This window comes from Apiospora hydei (genome assembly GCF_038363865.1).
Source record: "Apiospora hydei strain CBS 114990 chromosome Unknown utg000006l_segment0_segment0, whole genome shotgun sequence".
Lineage (NCBI taxonomy): Eukaryota > Fungi > Ascomycota > Sordariomycetes > Amphisphaeriales > Apiosporaceae > Apiospora > Apiospora hydei.
Window position 1 is genome coordinate 4,920,126 of NW_027117365.1, and position 18,171 is coordinate 4,938,296.

At 54.7% G+C, this 18,171-nt stretch overlaps 4 protein-coding genes across 4 annotated transcripts; 1 reads left to right on the forward strand and 3 right to left on the reverse strand.

The window, feature by feature from the left end:
• Positions 1 to 2,336: 2,336 nt before the first annotated feature.
• Positions 2,337 to 3,130, forward strand: PG997_008804 (uncharacterized protein; the record flags this gene model as incomplete). Its single annotated transcript, XM_066813119.1, has 2 exons — positions 2,337 to 2,754; positions 2,820 to 3,130. The coding sequence occupies 2 exons, from the start codon at positions 2,337 to 2,339 to the stop codon at positions 3,128 to 3,130; spliced, it is 729 nt and encodes a 242-aa protein (XP_066668461.1).
• Positions 3,131 to 3,465: 335 nt separating this feature from the next.
• On the reverse strand, positions 3,466 to 5,814 carry PG997_008805 (uncharacterized protein; the record flags this gene model as incomplete). Its single annotated transcript, XM_066813120.1, has 5 exons — positions 3,466 to 3,822; positions 3,885 to 4,990; positions 5,063 to 5,194; positions 5,403 to 5,648; positions 5,766 to 5,814. 5 exons carry the CDS (start codon positions 5,812 to 5,814, stop codon positions 3,466 to 3,468), a joined length of 1,890 nt encoding a protein of 629 aa, XP_066668462.1.
• A 2,570-nt stretch (positions 5,815 to 8,384) lies between these two features.
• On the reverse strand, positions 8,385 to 11,093 carry PG997_008806 (uncharacterized protein; the record flags this gene model as incomplete). Its single annotated transcript, XM_066813121.1, has 6 exons — positions 8,385 to 8,523; positions 8,573 to 8,808; positions 8,927 to 9,056; positions 9,126 to 9,550; positions 9,615 to 10,004; positions 10,089 to 11,093. The coding sequence occupies 6 exons, from the start codon at positions 11,091 to 11,093 to the stop codon at positions 8,385 to 8,387; spliced, it is 2,325 nt and encodes a 774-aa protein (XP_066668463.1).
• A 3,789-nt stretch (positions 11,094 to 14,882) lies between these two features.
• Positions 14,883 to 17,165, reverse strand: PG997_008807 (GMC oxidoreductase; the record flags this gene model as incomplete). Its single annotated transcript, XM_066813122.1, has 7 exons — positions 14,883 to 14,912; positions 14,974 to 15,659; positions 15,725 to 15,823; positions 15,904 to 16,254; positions 16,339 to 16,456; positions 16,555 to 16,869; positions 16,914 to 17,165. The coding sequence occupies 7 exons, from the start codon at positions 17,163 to 17,165 to the stop codon at positions 14,883 to 14,885; spliced, it is 1,851 nt and encodes a 616-aa protein (XP_066668464.1).
• Between the last annotated feature and the right edge of the window lie 1,006 nt (positions 17,166 to 18,171).

The following is an 18,171-nucleotide window of genomic DNA, read 5'->3' on the forward strand; positions in this document are numbered from 1 at the left end:
CTTCGCGGTTCGAAGATGAGCGCTGGGCCTGCTGCATGTACTGATGGATTTTCGAGTGACGTAGTTCGCTCTGCCGATTCGGGGACCTATTCTATGAAGATCTGGGGTGAACAGCGCTTTTTGAGGAAGTGGGAGACACAAAAAGGAAAAGGTGGGAGCCGGATGAAACAACTGTGTATGGCTGATAAAATGTGATGGTGTTATTGTCAACTGGTAGTCAGGATTTAGACCGAGGGTATGAACGAATGATTACTAGATCTCAACATCAATGTACTCTCTTAGTCATACGGACAGCAGGCTGGCTGCCTGATCAGCGTAATGGTTCCCTAGATTGGCTACATGAGCTTGATGGGGCGGAATGATGAGAAGAGGAAATGGACTTTCAGCAATTGACAGTGCATGTAACCAATATATTTTGCAGCATTGTTATCCAGAATTAAAAGGGTGTGTGAATGCTACCCTACTTGACTCAGCCTGGCACTCGGGGTTTTCAGGCAACTCCATCCCACCATCTCTCATGGAATCTTAGTATGAAGCGAAAGCTCATGAAACAGAAGGGAAGGGGATACGAATAGTAGAATTTATTAAATGAGGTTTTTATACATGACTTGGAACTTATAACAGTAAAGAACGGGTTAAAGGGATAGTATACGATAGATCTGTTGATATGCGACTCGGCGTAGTGTCTCTGTCAAGACCAAGTATCAACCGGCTAGGGGATGATCACGGGTGATGACGTTGCTGGATTCAATCAGAATGTAACTGCTGCCTCTCCTATTTCGATTGCGAAGGAGATCCTCTTCGGACCCTGTCAGATTGGAAACTTGAATAACTCCTGGCTCCAGACTCTCCATGAATGGTTTGAGATACGGTATGCATGCCGTGACCACGCTCAGGCAGAGTGCAGCTTGATTCAAGATGGTCGGAACCACCTGCCCTTGGGTCAAGTCAGAATTAGGGAATGCGTTGAGAAATGCTACCAGTTGGGCAATAGAAGCTGCAGCGACTCTGAAAACACAATCAGTCTACTGCGTGCGGTTTTAGAAGAGAGTATATCAGGACTGGAATGACACCTACAGGAACCGAGTTGAAAAAAGAGAAAGGACGACAACCTTCTTAGAGCGAGCAATCTGAACTTTGAGCATCACAGTAAAGTATAAACCAACAATCCATAGCTCAATCAGGCTATTGGTTATAGAAACGTATGCCCAGAAAGCCCGCTGCTGCGATTAGCTTCTGGGTTGGCCATTGTGAAAAACGAAAAGAGAGGCACGTACCCTATCCACGCAACGGACGCCATTTACATAGTTCCATGGCTTAGGAAGCGCACACTGAAATAACAAAGGGATAAGTGCCGAGGCAAGCCAAATACCAATAGCGATTGATAAGATCAGGTGAAGGCGCCGAGAGCCATGATGTCCACCCAGCATTTGGATGAAGATAACAATGGACCATTTAATTATGGCGAAAGCTATTAGAAGGAGCACAAGACTAGTGTATTCCATCTGGTAGGTTCAGTCAGCTTTTCGAAAACGGCGGGTGTAGTTCTTAGAGTGAACTTGCCTTAAGATAGTTGTCCCGTGCCTCCTCGTCTAATAAGTCCCAAACCTGCCCAAGCCCTACTGATGCGCTGTAGGAGGTTGAGATGCACTCAGCGAGATAAATGGCCTATAGTTAGCTGTCAACACCGTGAAGCAAGGGGTTCTTGATTCCTTGCACCTCCACATGTGGCCCAAGGGGGATGGACGAACCTGTGCAAGGATTAGAAGCCCGTCCTCCCACCCAAGCTTCCGCGCCATTGCATATTTCATTCCAAGCCCTCCCATGATACTGAGTGCCGCTGAAGAGAACATGAACCATGTCAACACCCGGATGGTAGGGCCTTCATCGTGCGCTGGGCTTTCTTGCATGTCCGTTTTTGACATAGTTGATGTCGAGGCGTTAGATGTGCGAGACAAATGTAGAATCGTTCTATCATCTATCCTCTTAATAATTTTGAATAAAAATCCATTTATATGAGGGAGTTTTGCATTTATGCACGCAGATGGGTGCTGGCAAGAAACGCCTGGCCATGTGTGGAATGGTAGGGTCACATCAGCCATGTAAGCTGGGGGCCCAACGCAAGGGAGTTGCCGTAAGGGATGCATAGATGACGTGTACGGAAATGTACACCTCTTATTTGCAGTCCTTCCATCTAACACTGTCCACAATTGCGATCTAAGGACTTTACCCATCTGAAAAAGCCCCAAGCCTCACATCATTCAGTTGTTGTTGAACCTTCGCTGCTGCCCCATTGGAATTTTCCAACAGCAAAGAGTTTCATTGCCTCATTCAACATGCCTCTTGAGCTGCAGGCCGTGGATCCCAAAGCAGATTTCCCTGCAGTTGCCCGCTGTCTCTTCGAATCCTACGAAGCACCACCCCAACCCTTCTTCCACATCTTCTTCCCCATCCACAACACCACCACCAACAACCCCCAAAATGCCCGCGAAGCGGCTATCGCAGAAGCCGCCGCCCGCCTCAAGCTCTGGCAGGAACACGACAAGTCCATGTACTGGCAGAAAGTCGTCGATACCGAGACGGGCCGGATCGCGGGCGGCGCCCTCTGGAACATCCACGAGGCGAACCCCTTTGCCAACCCGGCGCAGCTCGAGGTGAGCTGGTTCCCCGAGGGCGGGGCGCGGAGGTTCGTAGAGAAGGCGTTGGAGAACCATGTTCGGCCTCGGGCTCGGGCTGCGCCGAAGCCGCACCTCTGTGAGTCGACTCAGCCTTTCATGTTCACTGTGATGAGACCATGGAATATGCTGACGCCAGGGCAGATCTGTTCATAATCTTCACCCACCCCGACTACCGCCGCCAGGGCGTCGGGCAGCAGTTCATGGACTGGGGCATGAAGAAGGCCGACGCGATGGGCTTCGACTTCTTCCTCGACTCCACGCCGTACGGGCAGCCTCTGTACGAGGCCAATGGGTTCCGTTACATCGAGGAGAACTTAAACGTTCCAGTGACTGACAAGCCCGACGAGAAGTGGAAGGAAATGGAAGACAAGGTCGGGCCCTTTACGTTCTGGCTCATGTGGAGACCTGTCAATGGGGTGTATGAAGGACGAGAGACTCCAAAGTCTACATGACAGAGCACATCAAAAATGGAATTACAGTGAGAAGAGACGTATTAAGAACAGCTTGCATCGAGATGTCAGATACAGGAAAGTGAGTCGTAAATCCGCCGACTTCCTCGAAGCTTTCGTCAAAACCAATGCTATGTTCAATCTATTACCCAAACGCCCAAGTCTATATACTATCTATTATCTATATGCATTACCCACAAATCTAGTCGCTTTCATTTCCGCTTGTAAAATCACTATTACAGCAGGCCTAATCGCCCACTCACTCATCACCACGGTTTCGTGGCCCACCCACCGGAAGCCCATGAGGCATGTAGTCAGCTCCTGAATGCTCTTACCAACTACTCTTGAGATAACATGATGAAAGGCGTATCCTTCCGCATGATATAAACCTCCCCAACGAGGATAGCACAGCCCACAGCCGTAGCGATGGCGATGATGGGCGCGTTGACGCGGAGGAACTCGAGTCGTCGGACGATGACGCCCTTGGACAGCAGGATATCGCGCCAGAGGAGACCGGCCAGCGAGGCGCAGAGGGCGCTACTAAAGGCACCGTAGTTGACCCCGAGCGCCATGCCGTAGACCGCGCCCCAGAACGTCCGGTCAGTAGTATCTCGGCCCCCGCTCGCCAGGATCTGCTGCCAGGCCTGCATGATGCGGCACAGCAGGATGGTGGTACCGATGTTGGTACCCGTGAACTGTAACATGTGTTAGTCAAGAAATGGATAGGGGCTAGACCCAGCAGAAAACAGAGGCTTACGTTACTCAACACCACACCCAAGAACCCCATCCCGCCAACCGCCCCGACAACCCCTGTCCGCTTAATCCACGCGTCCCAGCCGTAGGCGAACACGGGCACCCACCCCCGAGTCACCAGCCCCTGAACCAGGACGAACATAGCGAAGGCGAACGGCACCAACTCAAAGGGCAGGCGGGACATGACAATGGACGCCGCGGGGAACGTCTCGCGCCACCAGGTGTAAGCCCGGCGAGTCAGTGACACCAGGGTCGCTGGCTTCTCGGCCTCTTGCCTCTTGCGCGCCTCAAGCTCGCGGGTCACAGCCGCTGCGAGCGCCTCGTCGCTAATGCCCCGCGGCGGCTTCTCGGGCATGGCACCATCTCCATGAATCCCCGACGGGCTGCCCTCTGTGTCTGAGGACGAGTTGGTCGTTACCGCGGCCGTGTCAGTGGCAGCGGGGTCCGCGGATGACGACGCCGTAGGTCCCCGAATCTCCTGTTCGATAGCAGCGCGCTCCTCCGCGAGACGCCCCTTCTCGGCGACGGCGCGCGTCGCATGCCGATGGCGCCACCCAAAGAACAAGTCGGCGCTGAAGCAGAGCACAGCAGCGGGCGCGGTCACGTACATGACGGGCGTCGGCTTACCACCGCCGCTAGCCGTGACGGCGTTGATGACCAAGACGCTGATAAGCGTGGCCGCCATGATGCCGACACTGATCGCGGCGTGTCGGCGGTCCAGATAGGGGTTCAAGATCTCGCCGATGCCGGGGCTGCGGTCCTCGCCCGCGCCGGCGTGCGGGATGTTGGGGTTGACGGGCGCCATCTCCTTTTCGGGGTCGGGCAGGGTGTGCATGTCGATGACGTGGGGCACGAGCTTCTCGTCGCGGAACACCAGGTACAAGAGACAGGGGAACAAGAGGACCGCGGTGAAGAGGACGGGGACGATGATGTTGGCCGTGTAGTCGATGAACTTGATCTGAAAGGCGCCCGCCAGCACCAGGTTTGTTGGGTTCGACGAGACTAGGATGGCGGAGCTGATGTTGGCGATGGCAAACTGGGAGAACACCCAGGCCCGGGCCGATGCGATATTGCTGGAGGCGCGGATCATGTAGGCGAGGAAGGCGGTGCCTGATGGTGGCGTCAGTCACCAAGCCATGGTTAAGCTATGTAGGGTGCGATAGGAGAGGTGATTTTACTTACCGGATAGTACGATGGGGTCATTCCCGATCGCAGTGCCCAGAGCGAAGAAGAAGCAGTAGAGGTACAGGAAGAGCCGGTGGCCTTTGGCTCCACCCTTCTGGAGCACCTTGAACGCCAGGAACTTCAGCAGACCTAAAGCGGACGAGTTAGCAAGTTGTAGTCTTCTGATATAGGGATGATTTACTTGCCGGAAGCATCGATTGAGATGGCGATGTACGCCAACGTGATAAAGAATATCATGACATCGTAGGGCTCGATGTTGTCCGAACCAATGGTGCCTGTAATGGAGACTGTCAGCCTGGCTGGCACGCATGTATCGTCGGGGTTTGGCAATACTGACCGTCATATACCTCTGTCCGACCGATCGCCAGAATGGCTAGTAGAAACAGACAAGCATACACAGGAGCCGTGATGGTGCTGATGGAGAGACGCAACGTCGTCCAGTGCCCCCGTGCCTCATCCTTCGACCGCTTGGCATGATCGCGGGGCGGGATAAGCCGCAGCTTGCTCAATACGCCCAGGAAGCCCTCCCATAGTATCCGCGGTACGGGTATGGGGATGTGGAACGGAAAGCTCACGATGACATCTGGTCCGAAGTGTTAGTCAGGCTCTCAAACTCGAGCTCGAGTTGCGCGGGGAATCAAGGGGAGGGACCACTTGCTGGTGATGACAAAGACGGCGAGGGTGATGATGGATCGCCAACCACTGATCTGGCTGATATCAGGTGGCGGCGGTCGTTCGCTCATATCCATCGGGTGGTGGATGCAGTGTCTGCAGTGTCTCCAGCCCGGCACGCCCGGCAGTTATGCTGGTGGAGAGGCCAAGACCGCGAAAAGAGGGGGTGCAATCGCGTGTGTGGAACTCTTCCTGCAGCAATCCTGGAGATCTTCGTGACGTTGAATGCAGTGACTGCTTGCTTATTGAACGAGTCTCGCCGATAGTGTATCCCGTCTTGGCAAGGCTGTCGTATGTAGGGCGGCAGAGAGATGGTTATTATTGCCCGTTTTCGATGACCCGATGTGCTGGGCAAAACCCTCCTCCACGCCTCGGCACGGCTGACCGCCTGAGCCCTGCGATTGGTACGCAACACGATGCCAAGCCCGGCCTTCGCTTTTTACGATCGCATTATCGTCGCGTGAGGGTATGACGTCTTTCGAAGGGGTGGTTCAGTACAGAAACAACGTGACAAGCAGTTGGCAAAGGTCTAGCTCCGACAGTCACAGCAAACAGATTGATTGATTTTGACGTAGGTTGGTCAGTCGTACGGGGGAAACTCCTGGCGGGTTCCAATTGGGCAATTGGGCAGCGAAGCGTGCCGTTTGCGTGGACTGGTGCAAATTTGCGATCGATCCACCTGGCAGGTGCTGGAATGGAGACGCCGCGTACGCCCCTTCATTGGCTAGCGCTGGCGAAAAACCGCCACCGGTGGGGGCCCTCAGCTGGCAGCGTTTCGACGATAGTATTTAGCGAGAGCCGGCGGCCAGGGACAGGGGACACGAGGCGCGATTAGATTAGGAGGCCAACTTCTCGGTCACTTTAGCCGATGGTCTACCACTACCTCGTACGTGAATAGGGGCTAGCAGTACCGACGATGATGATCCTGCCGCCTTTGAGAACTCAATTATACCTCCTTTGAGCCTCCGTCAGCACACTGTACGTCGAATGCACGCATCCGGGACAGCACAGCCGGGGCCATGTCTTGTCTCGGATTGAATATCTGCACTCCATGGGGAAAAGTGCGGATCACACTCCACCAGTCCATCATCGGTTGTAGTCTAAATAAACGTTCAATCTACACGCTAAATGGAACATCCCAAGATCCAAATGGCTGGTTCCCGCTCTTTAGACTGCTTTTATATCCCCTTTCACATGCCGACGCTACGAGCGCGGATGGGCGGGTGTCTGCCTTGGAATCGAGATTGGTATATTCATGTTGAAGGTTTCAGAGGTATCGGGCAGTAGAACATCAGCTGCTTCATCGAACTTCCCTCGTCGGTACCGTGTATATTAGAGCAGCATTGTACAGGTGACTGTGACGGACAGAGCGCATACCCTTAGGGAGGTAGAACATCAATCGCTACGAGGCGACGCTGCGATATTAAACCATAAACTAAACAACAAGCAAACATATATTAACTGTTTTCACCAAGTTTATCGTTTGTTGGCAACGCGTCCGCTATGAGTGATTTGGTTTCGCTGGGTGGCAGCCCTGGAATTGGCTGGATGTCGAGAGTAGCAAACATGGACCTGGACACACTGCCACCGAGGAAAGCCTCGCCGGAATCTTGTCATCCGTAGAGACGGCCGGTGACATGTTTATTGGCAGCAACAAGGCCTTTTAGAGATATCATCACATCCTGGCGTAATAATACCAACGCCATATAGGTGCTGCCAGCTGGGCCTTTCCCAGTGGACCAGCGCCTGACGTCTGGGACCACAACTACCCGTGTCCTAAAGTGTGTATACCTCATTCCGGAAATAGATAGCGCCTCTTCCCGATCGGTCCAGTATACTGTTCTTGGCGCCTGTTTCAGTCGGGATTTGATTGCATTGCCTAGACGCTTGGCCAATGAAGAGAGAGGGTGTGCATACCAACTTTCCCCAAGGCTACCCCAGCCCCAGGGGTTGCTCCTTGCTGCGAATCCGGGTGTTCCCTCTCCCCGCACCTGCAACTACTAATGAGAACAAGGAGTCACCTAGAAGAAGTGATGATTATATACCAGGTACAATATATATCACATGAATGCCTTTTCACGAAACTCAATCGACCGGTGACCCGAAGATATATCAAATAGAAGTCGGGGAGAGACCAACCCCGCATGACCAGGACAGTGTTAAGTCACGCAGGTTTCGATCCCGCTTGGTAGAAAAGAATTGACAGACCAAGACCTGTTACTAGAATCATCCAATTTGAAATGAACAGTCACGAAGAAAAGCAGTGGTAGGATGTAATAAGATATATTTTCTATGTGTCCTCATGTGTTGTTATTGGTTATAAAAGAGATATTGTTGTAAAAGTACCATGTCGTTTGTTTTGGCAGAAGAAGGTAAAATGAGTGGCCAATAGATAGGTGGTATAAGAACACTGTGAAAAAAGCAGATATACAAAACAGAAGCTCGCTTTGAATAATATCATACAACGTTGACAAAACATGAAGACAGCAGCCTTTTTGGTATCCCGGCGCCAGCGCGGATGACCGCACAGTTGGGGCGCAGATGATTGTGACATCAGAGGTCGAGTGGGAAGCGCACACACCGTGCTTACCACTCGAGCTATCCATGTCGCCCTCTCCCCTTCCCTGCTCATCTTGGCTTCTTCTTTTTACCTGCGAGCAGACGACTGCACCGGCAACCCGCGACTGCTCATGCGTCTCAAGGCCGGGCCAAAATGCCAGAGCACCAACGGCATGAATATAGCAATGGACAGCGTGACCACCGCGATGAGGGTATTCCCCCACCCCCTGCCCGAGGTCCGAGAATATGGGCGGTCCAAAGAGCGGGAAAGCGAACTCGGCCAAGTGCTGCATGAAGGTTCCGGCGGCGTGGGCACTGGCGGCGTACTCGAGGCCGTACGACTCGGTCACGTAGGGCTGCAGGCTGAAGAAGCCCAGGATCAAACCGATGGCGAGAAATAAGGCCGCCAGGTCGGGCACGATGTAGTGCATCTTCTTCTCGAGGGCCCAGCCGTACAGGATCAGGGCCGGCGGGATCAGGATGGCGGCGCCGGCGTTGACGGGGAGGCGCCACTCCGGGGCGGTGGCCGGTGGTGTTGTGCTTCTTGCGGAAGTACGCGGACCACTGTGTCGCAAGGTAGACGGTTAGCATAATTGTATGCAGATTAGCAGGGTGAGGAACAGTACGTACCCCGTCTATGGCATAGCGACTAATGTGCAATCCGAGGATGAAGCCGGCGCCGAGTGCGAGGATGTTCAGAGAGGCGCCGATCTTGTCAAAGTTGTAAAAGGTGACAAAGTTCTTGTCAAACGAACCGATGCTACATGGGCGTGAGTCAGCGTCATCGTCATCTCTAGGCGGAGCATAGCAATGAGAGAGCAGGACTTACAACATGTACATGATGCCGAACAGGTACGCCCTGTACCCGAACGCGAGCTGGACGGTCGGGTGGCAGATGAGCATGATGTACGGCAGCGCGATCTTCTTCATCATCCACTCCTTGTGGGTCTGGCCGGGCTGCTGGTAGGGCGTGTGCAGGTTCTGGTTGCCCGTGGACGCCTTGAGGCGGTCGCACTTCTGCTTGAGCAGGAGCGGGTGCAGCGTCTCCTCCAGGAACGCGAACGCCAGGATGATGGCGATGACGCTGAAGATGGACGTGCCCCAGAAGATCCACCGCCAGTCGCTGTACTCGGCGATGGCGGCGCCGAAGATGGGCGCGACGGCGCTGCCCAGGTTGGGCAGGTAGGCGTGCACGGCGTCGCCGCGGCCGCCCATGGGGGCCGGGTAGACGTCGGCCGTGAGACCGGGGGCGATCTAAGGGTTGTGTGTTAGACCAATCACGAGATGGGAGAGGAGGAAGAGAAGAGAATAAACTTACAATCTGAGGAGCACTAGCCCCCAAGCCCCCGATGAACCGGAACGCCAACAGCTGCGGCCCCGACGTGGCGAACCCGCACGCCGTGTTCCAGAGCATGTGCCAGATATGCGCATACCGAATAACGGGGGCGCGGCCAAAGTACTCGAGCAGCGGCGCGATGAAGGCCGGGCCGATACCCGCCGCGAGGACCTGCATGCCCATGATGAGGCGCTGGTCGGTGCCGGGCGCGATGTTGAGCTCGGCGCCGATGACGTCGATGGCGGGCCCGACCATGGTGGCCGAGAAGGGCGCGATGAAGCTGAACAGGGACAGGATGAGCGAGGTCTTGTACTTCTTCATCATCGGCCAGTTGCTCGGGCAGGCCGGGTCGTCGGGGCCGTCCCAGTCGACCTGGGTGTCGCATCGTGTGTCAGTTACATACTTTGTCCAATGATCATGCAGCTGGAGAGTCGTGGTGGGCTAGTATAAACTTACCAGGTTCTTGTCGAGCGGCTCCGACTTTTCGTCCATCTCCTCCGTGCTGGTATACCAAGTGCTATCCTCGTTAGCCTTCTCGTTCGGGCTGATCCCCTGCTCCGCATGGCTGTTGTCCCGCGGCACGTCACGCGGCAGATCCCGCAAATCGTTGGGGTGGATCGAACTCCGAGCCGTCTGGATCGCCGGCGGCGGCGGCGCCACCGCTGCCTGCGTCTGCGTGATCCGCAGCGCCTCGAGTAAAACTCGGACCCGCGGGTCCTCGAGGTCCTCCTCCGCGGGGCCCATCGTCAGCCGGTTTTCGGGCAGTGGCGGGAACGCCTCGCCGCCGCGGATGGAGCCGCGGACGGTCCGGGGCGTCCGGGGCGCGGCGCCGACCTGCTGCTCGTAGGCTTCGTCGTACTCCTCGTCGAGACGTCGGAGGTGCCGCGCGCGCGAGGGCGTGCGGCTGTGGCTGTAGCGGGGCGGGCCGCGGGACGACCCGTTGGAAGTGATGGATCTCGAGTGTCTCCGGTTGCGGGACTGGGAGCGCGCCCGTCTCTGCTCTTGAGGCGAGTCTGCGGCATACCCGCTCTCGCGCCGGCTCCGGCTCCCGTACACGGGCTCTGGCGGGACATCTGGATCGACAAAGGGGTTTCTGGCGTTGTGGCCGTCGTTCACGTCCGACATCTCCATGTCCGCTTGTGAACCACCGCTGCCGCCATGGCGGCCGCGTCCATGGGCCTGGAAAAGGGGAGGGAGCTGAGGCCCCGGCGACTTGGCGGTCGAGCTCTGCGGCGTCTGCCGCTGCCAGTCGCGGCTTACCCTGCCGACAGGCGACGATGTGTTGATCTGTGGCGGGCCAATGTCATCTTCGATATCGTCGGGATATCTGTCCTGCGTCCGCTGGCGGCGACGGCCAGCTCGCGGGGAAGCGCCGCTTCCAATATCTTCGGGGCTATTACGGTCACGCAGGTAGGGGGATTCGTTTTGAGAGTCGATGGGGGAGGAGGATGAGAAAACCATCGTGAAGAGTCAAGAGGTTAGTCTGGGTTGGTAGGGTGAGAGAGGCTCAGTGCGCAATCATCAGTTGAAAAGAAAGAACGTGGACGATAATTGGACTAAGTAAATCCTCATATTTTCTCTGCCCCCCATTTTTCACAAACAGACGACAAGACATCGTCTATGTATATACTCTTGGGGGACACGACCGTAAGCTGTTCTCTTTTGAGACCGGTACCATGCAAAAGAAAGATCAGACGTTGTTTTGTGCTGGGCATGCATCGCCACGCCTACCCGGATTCTAGAGCTGGAAAGTTTGTATGATTAAGCGTTTCCGAGTTTCCCAAGGGGGGCGATGCTGCCGAGACTCGAGAGTATTGCCTCGCCTCGATACGAAATGCCAGGGCCGTCATGGCCTTTGAGATGAGGCAAGCTAAGATTCTTGGGCCTCTTGGTTGATGTCACAGGATTTGTCTTTCCGGAATACATGGGCCGAACCATGTTGTGGTGTCTGTGTGCGTAGCGTATAATAAATGAGATAAAGAGCTGCTACACGCACTGTCCCGACTGAATCGCCAATGCCTGCTTTGGATCTGCCAAGCTGTTGGCGCCATCCCTGTCCCGCGTCGCACTAGTATTAGTCATTAGGGGAAATAAGGTGGGCGTATCCCAACCTTGTCCGCCCTGCCAGGGGCCACTCATTGCCAGCCGCCTCCCGAATTTATATACATTGTTTTAGCTAGAAAAAGCAATCAACGGTTTGAAGTATAGAAAGCCTCCCTTAATATAGCAGCAGGCTTGTATTCTATACTACGCTATACATCACCAGTCTACGTGTGGAAGCATGTGAGTAGACAAGATCTGATATAATATGGTAATGCCTGGAAGTAATAGTAGCCAATTCACCGGCGGCATTGATGGTTTTGGTGATAACTATCAGCAGCGTCAGCGATACACGTTGGCGTGTGTGATCGGCGGATCAGCTCATGGGTAAAACCTTCAGTGCCTGTAGCTCTCACCTATCGGATGTCAAACGGCAACGCAGAAACTGTTGAGAGGCCGTGGGGAAAGAAGATGGGGGGACGAATGATGGCAACAGGGGGCATCGATTACGCCAAGTCGCCACTAGACTCTCGACTGGGAATCGGGCATGCCACGGGGGCATCAGATCGGGGTCACGCAAAGCATCAAGCAAAAACATCAGATGGAAAGTATCGATCGGTCGAGCTGGATCTGCAGGCGCACCGGGCCAAGCATCATCTTCGTCCCTTCTCCCGGCCACTCATGACTTGCGTATTAGAAATTGTCAGATCTTGGCCCCCAATCACTCGATCTCCGTGGCTCGGCTGTCCAAAGGGGGTGGGGGAAGGGAGGTGAGTGCTCAGCCGCCAATAATGTCCAGAATGCTTCCGACGCACCGGAACCTCACTTGGCGCGCATACCAAGTCCCAGATCTTCGACGGCGGCATCTTCTTCACGGCTGTGAGATCTACCACCGGTTCCGTCGTTTGACAAATCGGACGAAGACCGGACTAGGCCCCCTCTACACGCAAGAACTATTGCAAATCCAGCCGCCGTTCCTACAACAGTCGTTGATGCCCAAGGAGCTCCCAAGAAAAATGCCATCTGAAAAGGAGTACTGCCTGCCATCGCAGCACTTCTAGACGAAGTTGACGAAACCCCTTCGTCTGTCATTTCCGTGCCGTTCTCAGCTTTGTCCGGGTCTGACTCACGGTTCACCAGCGCTACCATGGGCATGACGGTGTAAGTGATTATCTCGGATTGTAATTTGTTTGGACGAGATGACGTTTCCGTCGCTGGTGGACCCTTCGCCGTGATCTCTTGGAGAGAGTAGCTGATAGTCGGACACGGAGCTGGCAAAGCAGATCGACGGTCGGCAGCTGAAGAGAGGGCAGGGCTACACAGCAAGTCCGTTCAAGGCCCGGGCTCTCATTGAGCTATCTTACGTATCACGTTAAGGTTATTACCAATTCATCTCGTCTTCTGCCACATTTAACAGGAAATATTCTAACGTGAAAAAAGAGCCCGAAGATATTCTACGGCATTACGAACCTTGGACAAACACAACATCAGAGTTTCACCATTATCTTTGGCGGCCAGTAGTGCATGGTGGCATGGATACCCAAAGGTCCTCACATCGTTACTAGGCGTTGACTGCAAAGTCGTATGGACGACGCCCACAGTGGCACCGGTAAGATCCATTGTTGTGTTACTCCGGAAACTGTAAGCGGGCCAGAGCTTGTGACGATGCCCTCGCGTTCTTCGAGGCCACGCCGAAGTGGTCTATTTGGGTGGGCAGTGGAAGACGGGGGAGGAGAAGTCGAATTTGACGTCGGACGTCGCTCCTAGTGCTCAGGTTACCGAGTTTGGATCCGAATGCGTAATAGTCGGCCTTATTTAAAACCGCAAGCACTGTAGGTCGCGAGATTGGGATGAATGCGTGGCCCGGGAATTATGACGGTTCTGTAAAAATGATGGTAAAGAAACCGGCGTTGGGGAAGCAAAATAAGCATAGTCACGGTTCAGTCGGCAGTTTGAATTCTTCTTGCATCGGACGTGTGGACCTATTAGAACGATAGAGAGCGTCCCGTATTCTGGCCAGTGACGATGCGGTGCATATAATTTGTCGGATCAAACTGCCTAGCGAAATAAGATTCTTCTGAACGCAAAGCCCGAATGTCCCGCCTGTGCCGCCTCGTCATAGTCCGGGGTCAGCACCTCGGCATCAATTGCATCCTGGAGTAAGCAGCAGCTAGGTGATTGTCGAATTTGATGGTGTTGTGTACATACTGAGCTAACACGAGGACACAATAACATCACTTACCTGGGATTTTGGTTCAATCAGAGTGCGCGTGAAACCGGTTTCTTCAACTTGGTGGCGGCCCAGCTTGAGAATTTTGAGATCACGGATACGATGGCTATGCTGGTGGCAATAATACGTCATTTCATCCTTTCTGTTGGTACACCGAAACTCCTTTCACGAGACCAGCGCACCAAATCATTCCTCGATTGGTAAACAATTACACCAATTGGCCTTCCTGGGTACAACGCAAAAGGGCCACGGGACCTGCGAGGATTACTCCAAAGGTCCGGAGAACGGTTCCTAGGACGACCAGGAGAGTGTGTCTCGAAACCAAAGATCCGCCAATAGGGGTCTAGTCAGAGTACAGCCATAGTAGACAGCGGAAGTGGTGTGTATATTTACGTAGCTATGCCCGTGGTACGGTCCAAAGAAAGCAAAACCCATTTCCGCTGGTTATTAAGAACCGGGACACACAAGCGGATTGATTTGGTGGATGCAGTCAATTGTGTCGTGTCGGCTGACCTACTGCTGTGAGTCGAAAAGCAAAAGAACAGAGAAGAAAGAAAAAGAAACCTGTCGGGGATATCGACATCGGGGTTTGCTACAGCTCGGGTTTTGCTAACCATCGGCGCCGAAACGAAAGACGCGCATGAACATGCCATCGAGGTTTCAGGGAGGGTCAAATCGAAGCACTTTGCAAACTCCTCGGTCGGCCCATGAACTTTCGACACCTCAGTTTACTGCTCAGCTCAGTTCTTGTAATAGTGCTTTCTGATTGGTCGCCAATGTTGGTAAATACCTCCTCATGTTATTACAAACATTTCTTCTTCTGTAACAACGCATAGATCAGATAAAAATATTGTCCAGTAACATCACTGACCACAACCCCGACAGCACGTACTGCATGTCGGAACTGACCTATCACAAATGGCACGACAGCGCCAGATATTGGCATGCATGGCCGGACTCATCCGACAATGTGACCTTCCTTATACATTCGACTTGATTATATCGGCGGCCTGGACATATATCAGTCAACGTCGAACCAAGTGGAAACGTGAGGGAAAAACAAAAGCATACCTTCTCTGCCATGCCGTACGTCGGCTGACAAGTATTCGCCCCCGGCAAATTAGGCATAATGCCCGTATCAATCACGCGCAAGTTCTTGACCCCGTACACCCTCAGCGTCTGATCCACCACCCCGCCCAGCTCCAACGGCATCATCGACGTCGTGCCCGCGGGGTGGTAATCGCTCGGGTAGATCCCGCCCCCGCGGACGAGGTAGTCCGCAATCTCCTCGTCGGAGACCACGTCGGGGCCCGGCGCGAGGTCGACGGGGCCCAGGTTCTTCAGAGAGGTCTCGAAGCTGTACCGGCGGACCCACTTGACCATCTCGACGAGGACTTTGAGCTCGACCGGGTTGCTGAGGGTGCGGTAGTCGACGACGGGCTGTTTGCCGAAGGGGTCTGTGGGGTCGATGTTGACGCTGCCTCGGCTGAAGGGCTGATTCAGGATCGGGTTCGTCGGGCCGAGGGTGCCGTTGATTTTGAAGCGGGCGAAGACGGTGTCTTTGGACCGCATGGCGGCGGCTAGGCCTTGCATCTGCGCTGCGTAGCCCGCGACGATGGTCGGGTGCGTATCTTCGGGTAAGAGGGATGCATGGTTTTGAGTCTCGAGCTCGGTAGCCCAGGCCTCGTAAGAAGACGGTGCGAAGGCGGTCAGGGGTAGCCAGGCTGCTACGTTCTCGATGGCTAGGGAATAGGGGCCTAAAGTGGGACGGCTCTCGGTTAGTTCCGGCAAGGTGTAATTGCCTTTCAGGGGTTGGACGAACCTGATCTGTCAGTCTCCCAAGACTCTTTTGCCCACTCGCGGAATGTAGCGTTGTTCAAAATATCGAATCCGTTCGGGTGAATGTCAAGCAGTCCCTTGACTGTACGGTGCTGTGTCAGAAATCGAAGCAACAAAGGCTACGCTTATGCTCGCGCCACGGCTCGTTCGGGTGGTACTTACATGTGATGTTGGTCACAATACCGACATGGTCCTGAAAGTTCTGACCTACACCTGGAAGGTCCACGATGGTCTCGATGCCCGCCGCGTCAAGCACTTTCTTGGGCCCGATGCCGCTTACCTGCAGGATCTTGGGGGTGTGGATGGCGCCGGCAGCCATGATGACCTCCTTGCTTGCCTCGACTGTGAACAGTTCCGTGCTGTTCCGAGTCTGGAACTCGACGGCTGAAGCAGTCGTGCCTTCAAGTATGAGTCTGCGAACAGTTGCTTCCGCCATAATGTGGTAGTTAGGCCGGTTCAGGTTCTCGTAGTGCGCGTTTAGAGCAAAGGAGCGCTCATGCTTGACGGGATCCACTGCATAGTTGACGTTTAGCAGCTAGGAACATAATTACAAGACATTGTTACCGAGAGAGAGAGATACTTCATGGGAAGACTTACTCAACGTTGGGAACCAGTAGACGCCGGCACCGCCGGCACCGCTGTCAACTACCCGTTCCACCCCTGGCATTTCATCAAATGCGGCAACCAATGGGTCCAGACCTGGGTATTGGAACGTCTATCAAGTACCTCGGTTAGTAACTTATTTCGGCGAACAACTGACTCGCTCGAAAGAAATGGGATCGGAGAGAAATGAGCACCCTGAAGCTCACTTACCGGCCAAGCCGCATGTAGCCTCGACTCCGAGCCCCAATACGACGCATCCCAAGTAATATTAAACCGCTCCGCGACCTCCTTGGGTGGCGGCGAGAAGTTCAGAGCCTTCCTGAAGTACGGCAGGATCCCCTCCCAATTCCAGCCGAGCGCGTCCTCCTCGAACAGCCGGCCCCAGCGGTCGTAGTCCTCGGCGGACCCGCGCAGGTTCATCATGCTGTTGACCCCGGAGCTGCCGCCGACCATGTTGCCGAGGACGATGGGGTAGGTCTGGCCGCCCAGGCCCTGCTGGGGCGCCGACGTCAGCTCGAAGAGCGGCTGCGAGGGCGAGCCGCCGCCAGGACCGGGCCGCCGCCCGCGACGGGGAGGTACGCGGCCGGGTCGGCGAAGGGGCCGGCTTCGAGGACGAGGACGGTCACGTCCGGGTCCTCGGTGATGCGGTCCGCCACGGTCAGGGCGGAGGTGCCGCCGCCTACGAAGACGTAGTCGTAGGCGGGCAGCAGGTCCGAGACGTCGGCGATCTGGCGGGCCTGATGGACGGACTTCGGTATCGCGAAGCCGCGCGCACAAGCGGCTGCCAGTGCCAATAGTAGGGAGGAACGGGATATAGACATGGTTGTGAGGTTTACTTCAGTGTGTTTGGAGAGGCGAGAGAAGTGCGGCTGTGATCAGCCATTGAAACAGTGGATGGCATTCAGAGTCACTGAGAGGGTGAAAGGGCTCCCATCGACGAAGTATTTGTATTCCATGAGGCTTCCCCTTTCCCCTCACTCAAATTGATCTGCGTCGGTATTCAACTATTTGGAAGGTACGCTGACAGCTTGGCAAAATGGACATGTTCTTCTTCGGGTCACTTCCCCGCGGGGAAAGTCGTACACGGTTGAGGGGTTCGACAAAAGCACCCAGTCAACTGTCAGACGCAGTGTGACTTATGCACAGCTACCCAAGGCCGCTGCAGAAGCCAAGTTTTGCGCTCCGTTGACCGAGCCGGAAAGAGCGTCTCGACCGTTGAGGAAATTGTCACCGGCTCCGAAGGTAGGGTTGCCTTGGGCGGCTTGGCATGCATGTCGGTAAATCATCGGGAATCTAGTATGTCAACGCGGCTGCAGCTACATGGGGCAGGCCCGGATTTGGTGACAATACGAGCTGCTACATATCATGTTTGAACGAGAGATGTTCCTAGGTTGTGGGGTCGTACGTCTTCAACCGTCATCCGGGTAATGGTCGGGTGATGGTGGTTGGCATTTGTAAAAAGGGGGCAATGAGAGACAAGGTTGTCGGAATACTCCGCCGTCTGACAGGCACTTATCTCCGGCGAGTCTAAACCCCGGAAGGCGGAGGACAATTGTGCTGCCCAACTGTAGAAGTTTTCCTTTTGGCACATATGGCGGTGGCGATGAAGACACTTAGCGTGCGTGACGCAACGACGGGGCTGTTGAGTGCGGCTGGCTTTGTCAAGACATTGACAGGGGGTTGGACAGCCGGCCCGACAAAGCCTTCGTGTCTCTCAGAGTTTTGATTCCACAGATTCCGACTTGTTCAGGCCATCAACATTTTCAGGAGGCCAAGTTTGAGGTGTCCCCTGGATGACTGACGCCATTTGCCTACACCGACCTACAG